A 20523-nucleotide genomic window follows, 5' to 3' on the forward strand; every position below is an offset into this window, starting at 1 on the left:
ATGTCAAACGTCAAACTAACTTTACCGCAGTTAGCCATGAGGGGATTGGTTTCTGACTGAAAATACATCTATCTATCTATCTATCTATCTATCTATCTATCTATCTATCTATCTATCTATCTATCTATCTATCTATCTATCTATCTGTCTGTCTGTCTGTCTGTCTGTCTGTCTGTCTGTCTGTCTGTCTGTCTGTCTGTCTGTCTGTCTGTCTGTCTGTCTGTCTGTATGTCTTCATGTCACAAACAGACACAATGTTATCAATATGTGCAACTTTAGCCTTGAAAGAGATTAACATTAGTTTCTGACTGAAAATACATCTAATATATCGATCTATCTACACTGTAAAAAAATCCTTATGCCACAAACTGACACAACATTATCGATACATGCAACTTAGGCCTTGAAAGGAATTCGTTTCTGACAGAAAAACCCGCGAAGACGAGCTGAACTCAACTTCAAATGAGTGACGTCGCTAATGAAACGTCAAAATAGAATGTGCGTTCCAGACCGCATGCGCGCGACAGTTTAACAATCAAAACTCACCGCGAGCACGGCGCGCTCCCGCTCCAGCAGATCGGCGAGTCTGTTTAATAACCTTCCGCGGCTCGACGCGTCCATCCTCCGCCACACCGAGCCTCTCTGACCCGCAGCTTTAGCAGCTTTCACCGCCTCATCCACATCAGCCTGAACAATCACAGCAGCATGTTACACTACAGTGACAACAACCACGTGACATATCAAAGGTAAATCAATCAATTATAGCTATCATTAATTTAAAATTGCAGAATAATAGCGTGTAATATTGTTAACGAATCATTCCTGTATCAAAAGGCAAATCACAGTGAAGCTAAATAAAAGGCTATGTATGCATACATTGATTCTGAAATCATATTCATAGTATAACAACAACATAAATCATGCATCTGCAGGGAAAATCATTAATCATGCAACATAAAATAAACTCAAATCAATTTCATAAGCATATCTAGTTTAACAGTCTAATGAAAGGAATATAATTTGGACACACTTCACAATAAGGTTGCATTCATGTTAAAGTGTTTAGCTACACAATGACTACAATAACTACAGAGGTTATTAATCATATTTAATGTTAATTTAAAAGTTTAGTAATGCATTATTTGAATAATTACGAGTTAACCAGTTAATACATTAGTTAGAAGAACTAACAAGCTTTAATTTCATTAAGCAATGTTCACAAAAATACTGTAGTAAATGTGTTGTTCATTGTTTGTGACCTATAATTTAATAGTATATCAGCTAAATACAATAATGTAATTGCATAAAACAAATAATACACTCTTTTACATGACAAACTCTAAAAATCTCATAGATATCATCAACAAAATGAGTTTATTTTCTTAACCAGATGTCATATATTTACATGATTAATTATAACTGTAATTAAAAATGACATGACAGATTGTAAATCTTTTTTTTAAATTGATTTAAATAGTCAAGTTCCTCTCACTTTATCCGCCTCCTCGATGTCGCAGATCTTGACACCTGTTGCCGGGTTGATTGTAGGAAACTGCTTCCCTTTGCTCGACGTGTGCCATTCGTTATTGATGAAAATCTGAAACAAATACGATTAAGATGTATTCGATGATTAAGATGATAAGATGTATTCGATGATCAAATAGATGAATAAGAATGACAACATGATTATGAAAAGCTTTTCCAAACTATGAATAGAAACCTTTCAATAAATTAATACAAACTGTTAGTTCACCGACTCATCCATAAGGTATAAATAGAAATAACAAGTGCGTGTGTTTGTGTGTGTGTGTGTGACTATTTAGGTCAATAATCTGCCTACAAATATGATTTAATTATTTGAATATTTTTAAATATCTAGTTCATTAACACTGTCATTACAAAATGAATAAATGTGAAACATATGTAATTATGTAAATATCTAAAATAAAGTTTATTATAACTTAAATAAGTTCATTAACTTGCTTGTACACAAAATATGTGTTAACTTTTCCAAAATTTGAATTAAAGCAAACTATTAGATCACGACTCCTCCACACACATGAATAGAAAGTGGTTTAGAAATGTAAATAACATAATTAACATAATAACGTAAATAACATAAATAACACAATATATATATATATATATATATATATATATATATATATATATATGTGTGTGTGTGTGTGTGTGTGTGTGTGTGTGTGTATCATTTAATACATATATGTGTAAATATTTAAATCATTAACCCATCTTCAAATATAGTTGAATACTTTAAAATAAAATAATAAGCTTTTTAATAAGTAAATAAATCTAAAAACAATATTTTAAAATTACAAAATAAAACATTAAATTGTAATTACAAAATAAACACCAAATATTATATAATTATATATTAAACAAGTTTATTAATGCGCCTGTACATAAAATACGTACAGGAATATGGAATAAATACATGAATAAATGAGTTTATTAACTTGCTTGTACACAAAATATGTATTAACATTTTTAAAATATGAATAAAAAAGTTTAATGTAGGCAAACTATTAGATCACTGACTCCTCCACACGTATGAATTGAAAGTTATTTACAAATTTTATATATATATATATATATATATATATATATATATATATATAGTTAGTTAGTTTAATTATTAGTAAAGTTATTTAATAGGTGTAAAAATGTAATAATTTCAAATAACGTTTAACATTGTAATTAAATAATTATAACTTAAATAAGTTTATTAATGCGCCTGCACATGAAATACGTACAGGAATATGAAAACATAACTATGCATCCCTCGTTTAAAACCTCTCAAATTAACCCACTTTCAAATGAATGTTTCTCAGTATAACTTGGCTATTACACTCAAATGACAGTGAACTGACCAGTAGGTTTTCCAAATCAGTATCGTGTTTATTGGAGCTCTTTAATCTTTGATCTATATCTAATATTTAGGTCATTAACCTGCAAATATGACCGAGAAATCTACAAACCTTCAAATATGATAAAAAAAAGAAATTAAAAAATAAGAAAAAAATAAGAAATAAGAAAATTGAAATAAGGAAAAATGGAATAATTTTAAATATCCCGTTTATTAACACTGTCATTACAAAATGAAAAAAAAACCCATCTAATTATGTAAATATGTAAAATAAAATGTATTAAAAATAAGCTAAATAAACTTAAATACGTTTATTAACTTGCTTGTGCAAAAAATATGTATTAACTATAAGATATAAATAAAAAATGTGTGCTTAAATAATAAAGCCCTTTACTCATCTACACATATTGAGTACTTTTAAATAAGAAATTAAGTTATTTAATAAGTAAAAATGTAATAATTTAAAGCTACGTTTAACATTATACAACTTAAACAAGTTTATTAATGTGCCTGTACATGAAATGCGCACAGGAATAGGGAATATGAAAACATGACAATGCATCCCTCGATTAAAACCACTCAAATTAACCTACTTCATTAATTATTTTTCAATAATAATTCACAAATATGATTAAGAAATATGGAAAACTTAATTCATTTAAATATCTAGCTAAGTAACACTGTCATTACAAAATCAATAAAACTAAGAAAATATCTATCATATAAAAATCTCAAATAAAATGAATTTAAAATAAGTTAAATAAACTTAAATGAGTTTATTAACTTGCTTGTACACAAAATATGTTTTAACTTCTATAAAATATTAATAAAAAAGTTTAATAATGGCAAACTATTAGATCACTGACTCCTCCACACAAATGAATTGAAAGTTGTTCAGTGCGTGTGTGTAAGTCCTTAACCCGTCTACAAATATGATTAAATAGTTTTAAATAACACAATAAGTTGTTTAATAAGTAAATAAGTAAAGATTTAATAATTGTAAATAATGTTTAATTATATAATTATTACTTTGAAAGGTTTATTAATGTGCCTGTACATTAAATGCGTACAGTAATATGGAATATGAAAGCATGACAATGCATCCCTCGTTTAAAACCACTCAAATTAACCTTCTTTCTAAATTTTTTTCTCAGTATAACTTGGTTATTATATTCATATGACAGTAAACTGATCAGTAGGATTTCCAAATCAGTATCTTGTTGCTCTTTAATTCACCAGAACAACTTTCTGAATATCTATATGTAATATTTAGGTCTGTAACCTGCCCACAAAACTGATTAAGAAATTACGAGAGAAAAAAAGAATAATTATTAATATCTAGTTCATTAACACTGTCATTACAAAATAAAAATATATATAATTATGTAAATATCTCAAATCAAATGTATTAAAAAAAAGTTAAATTAACTTAAATACGCGTATTCACTTGATTGTACACAAAACATGTATTGACTTTTATGAAATATAAATAAAAAAGTTTAATAAAGGCAAACTATTAGATCACTGACTCCTCTATGCATGAATAGTGTGTATATACTTGCTTGTGTGTGTAAATATTAAAGTCCTTAACTCATCTACAAATGATTAAATACATTTAAGTAACATAATAAGTTGTTTAATAAGTAAATAAATAAAGAGTTAATAATGTTAAATATTGTTTAAAATTGTAATTATATAACTATGACTTAAATAAGTTTCTAAATGTGCCTGTACAAGAAATACGTACAGGAATGTGGAATATGAAAACATGACAATGCATCCCTCGTTTAAAACCACTCAAATTAACCCACTTTCCAATTAATTTTTCTCAGTATAACTTGGTTATTATATTCATATGACAGTGAACTAATCAGTAGGATTTCCAAATCAGTATCTTGTTGATTGTTGCTCTTAAATTCACCAGAACAACTTTCTGAATATCTACATCTAATATTTAGGTCATTAACCTGCCCACAAAAGTGATTAAGAAATTAGGAAAAATGTAATAATTTTAAATATCTAGTTCATAAACACTGTCATTACATAAAAAGAAAACAAATATATACCTAATTATATAAATATCTTAAATTAAAAGTATTAAAAATAAGTTAAATAAACTTAAATGAGTTCATTAATTTGCTTGGACACAAAATATGCATTACCTTTAATTTAAAGACAAACCGTTAGATCACACGTGCATGTGTGTGTAAATATTAAAGTCCTATTAAAGCCCCCATCTAAAAATATGATAATAAAATATTTTAAAATATATTTCAAAAATAAAAGTTAAAATATAACTTAATAAAATATTAAGTTATTCAATAAGTAAATAATTAAAGATTTAATAATTTTAAATAATGTTTAACATTGTAATCATATAATCATAACTTAAATTTAATATTAAACTAATGTTCATGTACATGAAATGCGTACAGTAATATGCAATATGAAAACATGACAATGCATCCCTCGTTTAACACCACTCAAATGAACCTAATTATTTTTCCCATATGACAGTAAACTGATCAGTAGCTTCTAAATCGGTATCTTGTTTATTGTTGCTCTTTAATCCACCAGACCAACTTTCCTAATAAACTTTGCAAACCTTTAAAAGTCATCAGCTTCTATATAAAGCTTGATTTTGAACAGCTGAAGTTGTATAAGTCCTCAACAGGAATAGTAGAGTTTTACATAAGAAGCTTTACCTTAGTGTGTTTGATCTCAGTGATCTTCACAGGTTGAGGCAGAGGTGGAGGGGACGTGTTTCGAGAGTCCCCATTCTCTATAGTCCCGTTCTGTGCCATAGCAATGAAGAAGAAGAAGAAGAAGTGCTGTAGAGTAGATTATTGTGTGGACTGAACATGATTCCACATCCAGCAGACACTTTATAAGAAGTTTTTGAAAGGTCCTCCCCTTCAGGCAAGTCTGTTCTCCGCCTACCATGACAAACACAGTCCCACCTGCCAGTGAATCAGCCATTTAGACACCAAACATGCTGTTTTCCAGATCCGCCTTTCCTTTGGGAAGCCTCCGCAGATCAGGCTGTGGAAAACCGCTGCGCTTTTGGAATGTTTTTGCGATCCTCTAAAGTGATTGGCTGTGTCTTTACGGCAGGCACCCGGAGGTAATGAGTGTGAATTAATTGTCCGGCAATATTTACATTGTAACACGGCGTCTTTGATCTGCTGGCGGCGGGACGGATTGAAGGCGACGGCGGGCCGGGCATCAGATGGGCCAAGGTGTGATGCGTTCTGATGTTCATCTCGAAGTTGGTTTTTGCACCTGGGCCTGGTGAAGTTGAGTGGAGTTGAATACGTGCAAACAAATGCTTTTGTTCGGCGGGACAAAGACTTTCCCAGCTTTGGGCTCATACTCGGACACTGTTGCCATTGTTTCCCCTCCATTGCTTCTTGTCACTCTTCTTGTCAAAGTTTAATTAGGACAACGAGCTCTCGCGGGCCCATTTCTCACTTCAGCAGCTTTCTAAACACGTCCTAATGAGGGCAAGGCTCAGAGAGAGAGAGAGAGAGAGAGAGAGAAAGAGAGAGGCAGAACAAGAAGAAACATGTTGCAATGTAAAAACGCAATGAAAAGAATTGTGATATTTAAGTCAGGTTTATTCATATAGAGCTTTATACTGTTTAGCCCGGTTCAAAACAGCTTCACAGGAACAAAAGAGAATTGCTGCATCAAATATGAGGAAATTACAAAGTAAATTCAAATCATATTTGATTTAGAGTATTTTTGCGAGTTGCTTTTGAAGTGTCACATTAACAAATTGATTGTGCATACTTCAATTATGAGGCAAATTAGCATTTTTGCAGATTTAAAAAGACAATAGTGAAGTTATTCGGCTCATTTAAGTTCAGTGTTGATTCAGATCTGATCAATAACAGTGTTGATTTTTGCAAAACTCAGCTATAAAACGGATTGGCAGCTCTAAAAAGACGATCTAGTTTGTGTCATTCAGCTCAAATAAGAAAGAACGAGAAGAAACATGTTGCAATGCAAAAATATAAAGTATAAAAATATAAAGAATTGTGATAATTAAGTCACATTCATTCATATATAACAGGGGTCACCAATCTCGGTCCTGGAGGGCCGGTGTCCCTGCAGGTTTTGGCTCCAACTTGCTTCAACACACCTGCTTGAATGTTTTAAGTATACCTAGTAAGACCTTGATTAGCTTGTTCAGGTGTGTTTGATTAGGGTTGGAGCTAAGATCTGTTGGACACCGGCCCTCCAGGAACAAGTTTGTTGACCCCTGATATAGAGCTTTATACGGTTCAAAACAGCTTCACAGAAGCAAAAGAGATTCACTTTATTAAATATGAGACAATTCGAATAAAATTCAGATCAGATTTGAATCAGCATATTTGTGAGTCGCATTTGTAGCGTCACATTAATTAAAAGGCAAATTATCATTTTTTGCAGATTTAAAAAGACAATTGTGACGTTATTCGGCTTATTTCAGTTCAGTGTTGATTCAGATCTGATCAATAACTATCAACTCTAAAAAGCTCAGCTATAAAACAGATTCACAACTCTAAAAAGACAGTGTAGTTAGTGTTATTCAGCTCAAGTAAATTCAGTAGGAATTCAATTCAATCAAAGCATCGATGTTGCATAATGAGAAGAAATGTATTGCAATGGAAAAATGCAGTGAAAAGAATTGTGATATTTAAGTCACATTTATTCATATAGAGCTTTATACAAAACAGTATTTGTCAGTCACTTTTTGGATAAATGTAAATGTCATGTTAGTTCAATGTTGTAAATGGCTCATGTTAGTTCAATGTTGATACAGATCTGATCAATAACAGGCACAATTCTTGCAAAACTCAATAATAAAACATATTCAGGGCTCTAAAACGACAATATAGTTTTGTTATTTAGCTCAAATAAATTCACTATGAATTCAATTCAATAAATGCATGGATATTGCAGAGTTTGCCACAGTATAAAAAATCCAACTTATAAATTGTTTACTCGGTTTAAAGTTGTAAATTGGGTGGAGATATTTTTGAGCTTGAATTTACCCATAAAAACAATTTAACTGCATGTTTGTTCAGTGAAAGTAAAAAAATGAGCTGAGTAGACTTTAAATTTTGATTTCTTTATTTGAGCATTTACCACTGTAAAAAAAAAAAAGTTGAGTTAACTTAAATTTTTAAAGCAACTGGCTGCAAAGAACTTTTGAGTTTATTAAGCTTTAGTGGTTGAAGTTGTGCTGGATTATCAGATAAAGTATACTTCACTTTAAAAGACAGCCTTTTCAGTCAACTTAAAAACATTATTTGGCACAAGTTCAACCACTGAAGCTTAATAAACTCAAAATTTCATGCAGCAGGTTGCTCTTTAAATGTTTAAGTCAACTCTATTTTTTACAACTTTATTTTTTACAGTGCAGTTATTAAATGTAAATAATTCAGCTTTGTTTCTAGCAGGTTCATACCAATAAATTATCTCACAAGCAAATGGGTACATCTTACGTTTTGTCAAATTAGTGGCTAATTCATACAAATTAATACGAGTTCATCCAAAAATGTAAGATTTTTAAAAGGAGGTCTGGTACCAAACCCCACCCCTAACCCCAACACTGAAAAATTATTTCCTGGATTTACAATTTTTTAAAGGTAAGTGGTTGCAAACAGTTTTAATGGACTGAAAGAAAATGGATTTAGTAATGTTCAATTCAGCCAATACAAATAGTTTGCAACTATTAAAAAAATCTAATGAATCAGTTTTTTCAGTGAACCATCATTGGGGGATGAGCAAATCATACTAAATTGTACAAATGCGAAATATCTGAGTCGAAGCAAGTAAAGTGAATCAAAAGAGATCTTTAGGTCCTCTAAAAATACTCAAATGTTTTATATATAAATATATAGTTGAAGTCAGAATTATTTCCTTTTTAAATATTTCCCAAATGATGATTAACAGAGCAAGGAAATTTTCACAGTATGTCTGATAATATTTTTTCTTCTGGAGAAAGTCTTATTTGCTTTATTTAGGCTAGAATAAAAGCAGTTTTACATTTTTTCATGACCATTTTAGGGTCAATATTGCTCCTTTAAGGTATATATTTTTTTAATATATACATTAACTTGCTTAATTACCCTAACCTGCCTAGTTAACCTAATTAAGCTAGTTAAGCCTTTAAATGTCACTTAAAGCTGTATAGAAGTGTCTTGAAAAATATCAAGTCCAATATTATTTACTGTCATCATGGCAAAGATAAAATAAACCAGTTATTAGAAATGAGTTATTAAAACTATCATGATTAGAAATGTGTTGAAAAAAATGTTCTCTTCCTTAAATTTAGGAAAAAAATAAACAGGGGGGGCTAATAATTCTGCCTTTAACTATATATATATATATATATATATATATATATATATATATATATATATATATATATACACACACACAACAGTACTGTCTGGTTCTCGAATCTGATTCGTGCGATATTCTGCAATATCAGAACTCCTACAGCCTCTTTACTCAACTGTTTAACTGTCAGCTTATGATTTGAATCCAATGTGGAAGAAAGTAGTTCCTCATACAAAAGGGTTTTTGAAACTCTCTGTGTTTGATTTTCCTTTTATATACACAATTATGCCATCAAACTGTTGTATAAATGCAATATCACACTCGTAGCAGTGCAATATGGCTGTATATCGGCACTGGTGGCGGCACTAAGACACTCTGCCTGCGCTCACTGCTACTCGTGTGATATTGCTCATATATATATATATATATATATATATATATATATATATATATATATATATATATATATATAGATAGATAGATAGATAGATAGATAGATAGATAGATAGATAGATAGATAGATAGATAGATAGATAGATAGATAGATAGATAGATAGATAGATAGATAGACAGACAGACAGATAGATAGATAGATAGATAGATAGATAGATAGATAGATAGATAGATAGATAGATAGATAGATAGATAGATAGATAGACATACAGACAGACAGACAGCAATTTGCATAATTTTTTTTCTCATAGATTATTTGCAGTGTATCATGTAATTCACTGTAGTTCCTTCCCTCAGTAAATCAGTTAATTTGACAGTTTTGTATATTTGTCTGCTCACTGTGTCATTATCCAGCTCACTTCAAGTCAAATTTGGTTCACGTTGACAGAAAAGAGCAAAATTTGGTTCATCCACTAGCCATCAAATCCAACCGTGTTCACTTTTGATCAGCGGCTGTCAGTGGTGAAGGGTTTGAGCTGGTGGGAAAGCAGAGGCAGGTGCTGGTCCTCCAGGCTCCGCTGCTCTGCTTAATTGGCGTTCAACACCTTTTAAATGAAGGTCAGGGATCTTCTGAGCTCCAGACTTCAGGCGCGTTTAGCAGCATTACCCCGCTAATGCTAATGAGCGCATCCTCAAAGAAACGCAGACACTTCCCTCAACACAGCTCAATGAAAGCGCACAAGACTGACAACAATGCTGAGATTTAACTGAAGACAACAGGTGCTCCAACTACTGAAAACACACACATACACACTTCATATCAAGTAATGCATGAAAGCTTTTTCAAACAATACATCGTGAGCTCGTATAAATGACAATATTCCCAGAGATTATGTACCGTGGTTCTTACGTGGGATTTGAATAAATCTCTAACACTATTAACTTTGGCTCATTCACACCCTGAGATTACCGACAGATGCTTTACTTTTTTTAAACTACTTCATTTATTTACACCATTAGTTTTATGAGGGGTGTAACAATATATTGTGGTACAATTTAATGCAATACAAAAATGTCACAATATGCATCGTGGCCTTATGACAATTTTATTGCAATATGACATCTATTTTCTTTTATTGGTTGAGCTACATTCCACCTGCTGTCACATGCATTAGTGATGGGAAGTTCGGATCATTTTACTGACTCGGATCTATGAGTCTCGTTCATCAAGATGAACGAATCATTTTTCGAGTCATTTCGTTCATTTGGTTCAATTTGCCAAAATATTATTAAAATGTTACGAATTGCTTCCAAACACATCTACAACTAACCTAAAAGGTTGACTGCACGACAAATAAGTCATAAATAGAAAACTATAAGAAGGAGAAAATAATCATTCAATGTTTACCTGCTCTTTTGTCTATGAAGGTTTTGTTGTGTCTTTGCTCAGCTCACCTCTTCATGTCTTCAAATATCAGTGGTTCGTTCACGTTACACTGACAGTCACATATAATCTTAACCAATGTAAACAGTGTGAGTCAATAGGAGCCATGATAATTAGTTCACCTTTCAATTCAATTCTTTTTCCAGCTCTAAACGCATATGATTGGCCTGTGATGAACGAATGACTCAGACCCGATAGAGGACTCGAGAGATGAACGGATCAATTCTTTTTCCGGCTCTAAACGCATATGATTGGCCTGTGATGAACGAGTGACTCAGACCCGATAGAGGACTCGAGAGATGAACGGATCAATTCTTTTTCCGGCTCTAAACGCATATGATTGGCCTGTGATGAACGAGTGACTCAGACCCGATAGAGGACTCGAGAGATGAACGGATCAATTCTTTTTCCGGCTCTAAACGCATATGATTGGCCTGTGATGAACGAATGACTCAGACCCGATAGAGGACTCGAGAGATGAACGGATCAATTCTTTTTCCGGCTCTAAACGCATATGATTGGCCTGTGATGAACGAATGACTCAGACCCGATAGAGGACTCGAGAGATGAACGGATCAATTCTTTTTCCGGCTCTAAACGCATATGATTGGCTTTTGCCTTTCCGCGATGAACGATTCAAAAGACTTGAAATGAACGATATCACCTGCACAAATGTGCGCATGCGCGGATGATTGAATCACTCCCTGAGAGGACTCGTAGTTCCCGAGTCATATCGAAGATTCGTTCAAAATGAACGAATCGTTTATGAACGACCCATCACTAACATGCATTCAGATTGCTTGAATTAGCAGCAGTAGCAGGCCAATATGAGTGCAGCTGAAATAGAGGATGTCTCGTCCTCTTATAAGTCCAACATCTGGCAACATTTTGGTTTTCTAGTTACTGAAGAGGACAAGAAAATATTGAATATATTGAAGATTATAACTATTAATAAAAATCATTCATTTATTTAGTATTATGGCACTATTTTCTACAGTTATTAGAATTAGAGCTTCTTTTTTTTCTTTTGGAGATCAGAGAGGGCAGCGAGGAGGAGCAGTGATCCTCAGAAAACTCCCTCCAGGTGTCCAAAGGCCACACAAAGAGCCTTTTCACTAAATAAAGAGTGCTCAGGCTTGTTGCAAAATATACTGGATAAAAGCGAAGCAAACAAGCACATATGATTATATTCTGCTGCACCGACTGAGACCTGCTACACAAAACCCACCATGTATGAAGACATACCTTTAAATAGGGCTGTCCTTTCAGATGGATAGATAGACAAACAGATAAATAGTGTAATGTGTAAACATGTTGGATAGATGGATGGATAGAGAGACAGACAGACAGACAAACAGACAGTCAGTCACTTGGACAGGACAGGGACTGTAACATAAATCCTCCAAAGGCACCCCTGAGGCATGGAGCAGAGGCAGTCCTTGGGCATGGAGCTGAGGGGTACCTGAAGAGTGGAGCAGTAACAGTGGATCAGGAGCCACTGGGTCAGTAGGCACTGACAGGTTCAAAAACCCTGGTGGATCAGGAGGGTCTGGGTCAGCAGGCACTGGCAGGTCAGACAACCCTGAAGGATCAGTAGAGTCTGGGTCAGGAGACACTGGCAGGTCAGTCAACCCCGGTGGATTAGGAGGTTTTGAGTCAAGAGGCATCGGCAGGTCAGACAATCCCAGTGAGTCAGAATGCTTAGGCATGTGCCACAGCTTTGACGGCACTGAAAGGTCATTTGGCTCTGGCAGCACTGGGAGGTCACACGACTCTGGCGACACTAGGAGGTCACACGACTATGCCGACACTAGGAGGTCACACGACTATGCCGACACTAGAAGGTCACACGACTCTGGCGACACTAGGAGGTCACACGACTCTGGCAATAATAGGAGGTCACAAGACTCTGGCGACACTAGGAGGTCACACGACTCGGGCGATACTAGGAGGTCACACGACTTTGGCGACACTAGAAGGTCACACGACTATGCCGACACTAGGAGGTCACACGACTATGCCGACACTAGGAGGTCACACGACTATGCCGACACTAGGAGGTCACACAACTATGCCGACACTAGGAGGTCACACGACTCTGGCAACACTAGGAGGTCACACGACTCTGGCGACACTAGGAGGTCACACGACTTTGGCGACACTAGGAGGTCACACGACTCTGGCGACACTAGGAGGTCACACGACTTTGGCGACACTAGGAGGTCACACAACTTTGGCGACACTAGAAGGTCACACGACTTTGGCAATACTAGGAGGTCACACGACTATGCCGACACTAGGAGGTCACACGACTCAGGCGACACTAGGAGGTCACACGACTCTGACGACACTAGGAGGTCACACGACTTTGGCGACACTAGGTCACACGACTTTGGCGACACTAGGAGGTCACACGACTTTGGCGACACTAGGAGGTCACACGACTCTGGCGACACTAGGAGGTCACACGACTTTGGCGACACTAGGAGGTCACACGACTTTGGCGACACTAGGAGGTCACACGACTTTGGCGACACTAGGAGGTCACACGACTTTGGCAATACTAGGAGGTCACACGACTTTGGCGACACTAGGAGGTCACACGACTCTGGCGACACTAGGAGGTCACACGACTCTGGCGACACTAGGAGGTCACACGACTTTGGCGACACTAGGAGGTCACACGACTTTGGCAATACTAGGAGGTCACATGGCTCTAGCAGCACTGGGAGGTCACGATTCAGGTAGCCATTTGTAAGATTCTGGTGGCAGCTCTGGCACCCATTCAGGGAACTCTGGTGTATCTGACGCCTATTCAGGGATCTGTGGGTGATCTGACACCTTTTCTGAGAACTTGTTGGATCTGGTAACCATTTGGGAAACTCTGGTAAATCTGGCGCCTAGGATCTCAGGCTGGAGTAATGTAGACACATGCTGAAGTCGCTTGAACGCATATGGGAGTCAGAGTTGAGGAGGATAAATGCATCAAGGAAGCTTGGGGAGCTGTAGACAAGAAGCCATGTGGGTGAAGTGGTTTGGTGGTAATTCTATCCAGTCCCTCTCCTCGCGAGTCTCACTGTGACTTGCCTCCTCCCTAATACAATTTAGGAATCTCTTCCTTCTCAACTACTGCTACTGTGAATGGTTATCTGCAGAAATTTAAAACAAAGTCAATATATTGACCTTAAGACCAATAAAGGTTTTCCTCGGGCAGACTTTCTAATGTGAAAGTCAAATTCACTCCAAAGAAAGGTCTTTTATGGCTGTCTTGTCCAGAGGGACGGGAGGCTTAGTTCTTCAAATTTCTCCACATCTTTCTCCTCTGGGCGTCTGTCACCATGCATTAGCATTTGGCCAGTTTTTCTGTTACGTCTAAACATGTAGTACTGTATGAATGAAGAGATGAAGAATCCAAATGCAGCAGGAAAAATACGACATTCATGAAATTGTACGCGTTTTCCATGGCTGTGAGATGCTTGAGTTTAGTCGATGAGGAGGTCGCGGTTAAGCCTCATAAACCCGATCTGACCAATGATCATCTCCTCACTGTTTTGAAAACACTGAAACTTACAACAGTCAGCAGGAGAAAGAGCATAGTTCATTCAGTAGTGTGTTTGTGTTGTATCTGTTGCTACCGAGAGCTGCTTTTAACATGTCGCTGTTCTGTTTGCACGCATCACATAATTATGTGTCCTGCATAAAATTTTATAATCTGCCAAACCCATCTAAATGTGATATGACCATAAAATATGCATGAGACTATTAAAAACATCACTTAGACTCATTAAGTCTTGATTTTTTATACATATGTAGTCTCGCATTTCTTTTGTCATAACATTTTAGGAGATTTTAAACCAGAGACAAAGTTGCTGAGGTGTCTGTTGAAACATATATTGTTTTGAACTGAGAGACTGTGTCTGAGCCTTGGAGATTACCAGGAAAGCTATTACAGAGTTTAGGAGCCATATATAAGAAGGCTCGACCTCCTTTAGTGGACTTTGCTATGCTTGGTACAACAAGAAGTCCTGGGTTTTGAGATCCAAATTTAAGACACCGTTGGTTGTTTAATTTAATTGGTGATTCCAAAAATGAAATTGAATCCCATCAGGAAACTTCCTGGATGTTCTTTATCCCTTACAAAAGCATGTTGCAGCTGCACGTAGGACATGTCAGAATCCGACTTTTGCTATTTAAAGGATGGAAATAAAGGTTGGTGGGCCCAGCGCATGGTTTTAAATTGGCTGTCATTATTCTCTTTTAAACTAAATTTAAGAGACTGTTGTTGCTTAATTTTATTGGTGATTCCAAATATGAAATTTAATCGTACGTTAAGCAAACCGTTTCTGAGAATTGAATGTTTCCCCCTTTAAAAACAATGCCTGAGAGGCGTTTCAAAGATGGTCGCAGAGTAAAAGGACTTGCCTTAAAGAGACAAAAAGTGCCTGGTGTAATAAGACAGGAATAGTGTCCTACTGGTGGTTTGTCAAGCCTACTCACCTGTAGGGAACAAAATCATGGATCATAACGTTATGTGATGTATTGAGCGTATGCTTTACTAAAAAGATAGGCCTTTAATCTTGTTTTGAACTGTGAGAGTGTGACTGAGCCTCAAACATTATCAGGAAGGCTATTCCAGAGTTTAGGAGCCATATATGAAAAGGCTCGACCTCCTTTAGTAGACTTTGCTATTATGGGTACTAGAAGAAGTCCTGAGTTTTGAGATCTAAATTTAAGAGACTGTTGTTGTTTAGTTTTATTGTTGATTCTAAAAACGAAATTGAATCGCGTCAGGCTGTTGATAAGCCTGTCGGGGTTTATTCTGCGATAACCATTTGGATGTACTTTATCCTTTACAAACGCTTATCAGAGCTGCACTTGATGGACATGTCAGAATTTATGTTTTGCGATTTTAAGGATGGGGAAAAAAGGTTGGTGTGCCCAGTACATGCTCTAAAATAGCTGTCATGATTCTGTTTCAAATTAAACTTAAGAGACTTTTGTTGCTTAATTTTATTTGTGATTCCAAATATAAAATTTAACTGTAAATTTAGCAAACCGTTTTTAATAATTACATGTTTCCCCCTTCAAAAACAAAGCCCGAGAGGCGTTTCAAAGATGGCCGCAGAGTGCCTGGTGTAATAAGACAGGAATAGTGTCCTACTGGTGGTTTGTCAAGCCTACTCACCTGTAGGGAACAAAATCATGCATCATAACGTTATGTGATGTATTGAGCGTATGCTTTACTAAAAAGATAGGCCTTTAATCTTGTTTTGAACTGTGAGAGTGTGACTGAGCCTCAAACATTATCAGGAAGGCTATTCCAGAGTTTAGGAGCCATATATGAAAAGGCTCGACCTCCTTTAGTAGACTTTGCTATTATGGGTACTAGAAGAAGTCCTGAGTTTTGAGATCTAAATTTAAGAGACTGTTGTTGTTTAGTTTTATTGTTGATTCTAAAAATGAAATTGAATCGCGTCAGGCTGTTGATTAGCCTGTCGGGGTTTATTCTGCGATAACCCTTTGGATGCACTTTATCCCTTACAAACGCTTATCAGAGCTGCACTTGATGGACATGTCAGAATTTGTGTTTTGCGATTTTAAGGATGGGGAAAAAAGGTTGGTGTGCCCAGTACATGCTCTAAAATAGCTGTCATGATTCTGTTTCAAATTAAACTTAAGAGACTTTTGTTGCTTAATTTTATTTGTGATTCCAAATATAAAATTTAATTGTAAATTTAGCAAACCGTTTTTAATAATTACATGTTTCCCCTTTCAAAAACAAAGCCTGAGAGGCGTTTCAAAGATGGCCGCAGAGTGCCTGGTGTACAGGAACAGGAACAGTGTCCTACTGGTGGTTTGTCAAGCCTACTCACCTGTAGGGAACACAATCATGCATTATACCGTTATGTGATGTATTGAGTGTATGGTTTACTAAAAAGATAGGCCTTTAATCTTGTTTTGAACTGCGAGAGTGTGTCTGAGCCTTGGACTTTATCAGGAAGGCTATTCCAGAGTTTAGGAGCCATATATGAGAAGGCTCGACCTCCTTTAGTGGACTTTGCTATGCTTAGTACTACAAGAGGTCCTGAGTTTTGAGATCTGAATTTAAGACATTGTTGTTTAGTTTTATTGGTGATTCCAATTCTGAAATTTAATCGTAAGCTTAGCAAACAGTGTCTGAGAATTTGATGTTTCCCCATTCAAAAACAATACCTGAGAGAAATTTCAAAGACGGCTACAGTGAAATGACTTGCCATAAAGAGATTTTAAAAGAACACAGAGTATGTCAACCCCCAGAACTATAGGAAACCAATCAGGCACACCTTAGCAACCAATCAGAAACACCCTAGCAACCAATCAGAAACAACCTGGCAAGCACCCAAACCCTGGCTGAGTAATTGATATCGGTTTGGAGTTATTGTAAATGTGTGTGTGTGTGTGTGTGTGTGTGTGTGTGAAAAGCTCTTCTTTTGTATCTTCTACTCTTTGAAGTGAACTGTGATCCAGACTCTGCTGTCTCTCAGTCTCCAACAGCAGGTTTGCTCCATCACTGCTATAGTGAGAGAAGCGCTTTGTGCACAAGATCACAGCAATTTGCAAGCTCATTGAGGAAAACTGTCCAACAAAAGAACCTTAGATATAACGTCAGTCATCGGCGAGTTTCTCCGCTCCAGGCTCGCGTTTCATACTTGATGAAACGACCTGCTTGTGGACGGTTTGCTGAAATTGCAGCAATAGCTTCTCTCTCACGTCTTTTTTTACTGTCACAACGTAATAAAAAAGATTTAATGGAAGTTTATGTTATGTTTTGTAAAACTGCACAGCAGTATAATATGCGGTTCAAATCATTTATGATTGAATTGACTTTGTCGGTAGGGGTTTTTAGGGTTATGGTGCACTGACTTGGTCAAAAATAGAATCAGTTTATTAAGCTGATTGGATGTAGTCAAGTACATACCTGTCAACCCTCCCGTTCTTCCGAGATTCTCCCGTATTTTACTGTTCTATCCCGCTATCATCCCGTAAAGGTATTTTCCCGTATTTCTCCCTTATTTTCAGTCTTTCTCTTAACAGCCGAGCCTCCCTATACGCAACCCATACTGCCAAACCAACAGGGGGCGCCCCATGCTCTAAAACACGAGTCTTCTGTGCTTTCGTTTTGTTTAGGAATGAAAACACTTATAAATAAATACTAAAAACGGCGCGATTCCATTTCCTTTTGATTACAGGTGCCGTCGCCCATCCTATACAATCCTCAAAACAGTCATATATTGGTGCGTGACTGTCAGCTGACGTGCTCCAAAGTGATAAACAGACGCTGTTTCCCAAACGGATTCTGTACACGCGATTTGAAGCGGAGAAGGTCTGGCTTTTGGGTGCTTGTTTAAACAGACATACACAAATTATAAATCATAATAATAATAACATATAAGGATGTCGATCTTGGTGTTTTTTTTTTTTTTTCCTCAAACACAACTAATTTCATCTTAAATGAGCATAAAATGTAAGGAAAGCAGTCGAATGCTTTCAGTATAATGTTAGATGTGTGCATTTTTAAAGTGACACCTGTTATTTAATGTAATAAAAAAATCTCAATAAATGAGAGATTCATTCTTTTCTCTTTAATCAGAATGTGTAAGTTACAGTGGAGAATTTGAGATTTGATAGCTTGATTCTATGTCATTGTAATGGCTATTAATTTTAATAAGCTGAACTGTTTGCTAATGTATTTGCTGCTAATGTATATATTTATTTTTCATTTGTTAATAATAATTGTAAAACATATTACTGTCTATTTAACTGTTTATTTACTATGAAACAACTCCAAATTAACATATTTAATAATTTGGGGATTTTTTAAGGGGGGGGGGGGGTAAATCCCTTATTATGGTGGGCATATCCCTTATTTTCGCATCCTAATGTTGACAGATATGGTCAAGTAGGCATTTCATTCAGAAATATCTGGAAAAGGGTTTGGGAAGAGTTACTAAAGCCTAACAAACTCCTCCTGCTCACCATTTCTGACAGCTGGAGGGGCGTGGCTTAGTATGTTGGCCACTCCCAATACCTCAGACAGACTTCATCTGGGAATTAAACTGAAAACAAACAGGAAGCGCATATTCAGATTTCAATTAAAGATCACAAGAGCAAACTGTTGTTTCTTTTCTTAATGATATGCACAGATGAATTGTTCACCAGAAAACTAGCAATGTGAGCTAACCAAATCAACATGGTTTTGATTTCATGTGTACTTTAACCCTAGTTCTGTGTTAACATCCCGCACCTTACTTTAGTGTTCCCAGTCAAATTTGACCGACTTGTTTTTACTGCTCTTATATTAGCACAAAAATCTATTTTTAACCAGCAATTTTTTTATTTTACATTCTTTAGCTGTGAACAATGTCTCAACATGGTGTTAGCATGAATTTAGAGGAACTAGACATAAAAAAACTGCAGGGGAAAAGTACAAACAGGCACTGATAATATATTACAAATAACCAATAGATGACAGAAACGAAAATACTTTGTTTCATTACTAATAGACAGCTCGCTTAAATAACTATCACAGGGTCTGACTAAAGATATCGAAATTTCAATCCATCTAAATGATTTATGTCACTCCGCTGCTCATCCGTTTGCACTGGCTGACAGTTGCTGCTCGCATCAAATTCAAAGCTCTGATGTTTGCCTACAAAGTGACTTCTGGCCTTGCTCCTTCTTATCTGCTCTCACTTCTGCAGATCTATGTGCCCTCCAGAAACTTGCGTTCTGTGAATGAACGTCGCCTCGTGGTTCCATCCCAAAGAGGGAAGAAATCACTTTCGCGAACGCTCACGCTCAATCTGCCCAGTTGGTGGAATGAACTCCCTAACTACATCAGAACAGCAGAGTCACTCGCTACTTTCAAGAAACGACTAAAAACTCAACTATTTAGTCTCCACTACACTTCCTAATCTGCAATTGCCTCTCTGAATATCACACTAACTGTACCCAAAAAAAAAAAAAAAAAAACTAATACTACTAATACTTCCCTTCTTAGACTTTACAGACCTGAAACTTGCCTATAGCACTTATTCATTGTTGCTCTTAGTTGTGTAAATTGCTTCCTTGTCCTTATTTGTAAGTCGCTTTGGATAAAAGCGTCTGCTAAATGACTAAATGTAAATTTATCAACCACCACACATAGACTGTAAAATATATGGACGTAGTATCCGTGACGTCACCCACAGGTTTCTAAAGAGCGCAAAAGAAGCCACAAGTAGGTGCGACCAACTGTCGCCATTTTGTTCGCGCGTCATCACACCCACGGCGAGATACCAAACAAGGGCAAAGAGGCGGAGAGTGAGTGGAGCTACAGACACCTGCTGGCATTTAGCTTGGACCTGGTTAAGACACACTTTACTTTGGGAGAAATGCTTAATACTTTATCACCTGTGACTCGTTTGTATTCTGACCACTTGTGCTT

General features: G+C 36.0%; 3 protein-coding genes and 1 long non-coding RNA gene across 6 annotated transcripts in view; 2 read left to right on the top strand and 2 right to left on the bottom strand.

The window, feature by feature from the left end:
- aldh1a3 (aldehyde dehydrogenase 1 family, member A3) overlaps positions 1-5750 on the bottom strand; it is an 87336-nt gene extending 81586 nt beyond the window's left edge. For 2 of the 3 annotated variants that reach the window (XR_015494945.1, XR_015494946.1), the window contains exons 1-3: positions 5593-5750; positions 1493-1597; positions 547-687 (exon numbers count right to left, since the gene is read on the bottom strand). Coding sequence is in view for 1 of the 3 variants with exons in the window: in NM_001044745.1 (NP_001038210.1) it covers positions 547-687; positions 1493-1597; positions 5593-5691 (345 nt within the window). In the remaining 2 variants the exon portion in view is untranslated. 3 annotated transcript variants of the gene reach the window in all.
- pcsk6 (proprotein convertase subtilisin/kexin type 6) overlaps positions 1-20523 on the top strand; it is an 884625-nt gene that overhangs the window by 759640 nt on the left and 104462 nt on the right. The gene's annotated exons all lie outside the window — the stretch shown is intronic.
- On the top strand, positions 523-15482 carry LOC141375297 (uncharacterized). The gene is made up of 2 exons (XM_087260483.1): positions 523-746; positions 12380-15482. Exon 2 carries the CDS (start codon positions 12859-12861, stop codon positions 13813-13815), a length of 957 nt encoding a protein of 318 aa, XP_087116609.1. The 5' UTR covers positions 523-746; positions 12380-12858; the 3' UTR covers positions 13816-15482.
- Positions 12087-20050, bottom strand: LOC147843025 (uncharacterized). The gene is made up of 3 exons (XR_015495373.1): positions 16243-20050; positions 13182-15554; positions 12087-12939 (listed from the first exon to the last, which is right to left on the bottom strand). It is a non-coding gene; the product is annotated as an uncharacterized LOC147843025 (long non-coding RNA).

The sequence above is a fragment of the Danio rerio genome, chromosome 7, assembly GCF_052040795.2.
Source record: "Danio rerio strain M-AB ecotype USA chromosome 7, GRCz13ab, whole genome shotgun sequence".
In the NCBI taxonomy this organism is placed as follows: domain Eukaryota; kingdom Metazoa; phylum Chordata; class Actinopteri; order Cypriniformes; family Danionidae; genus Danio; species Danio rerio.

Coding starts and splice junctions, on each gene's coding strand:
- LOC141375297 (XM_087260483.1), top strand. CDS start 12,859: ATGCCGACACTAGGAGGTCACACGACTATGCCGACACTAGAAGGTCAC.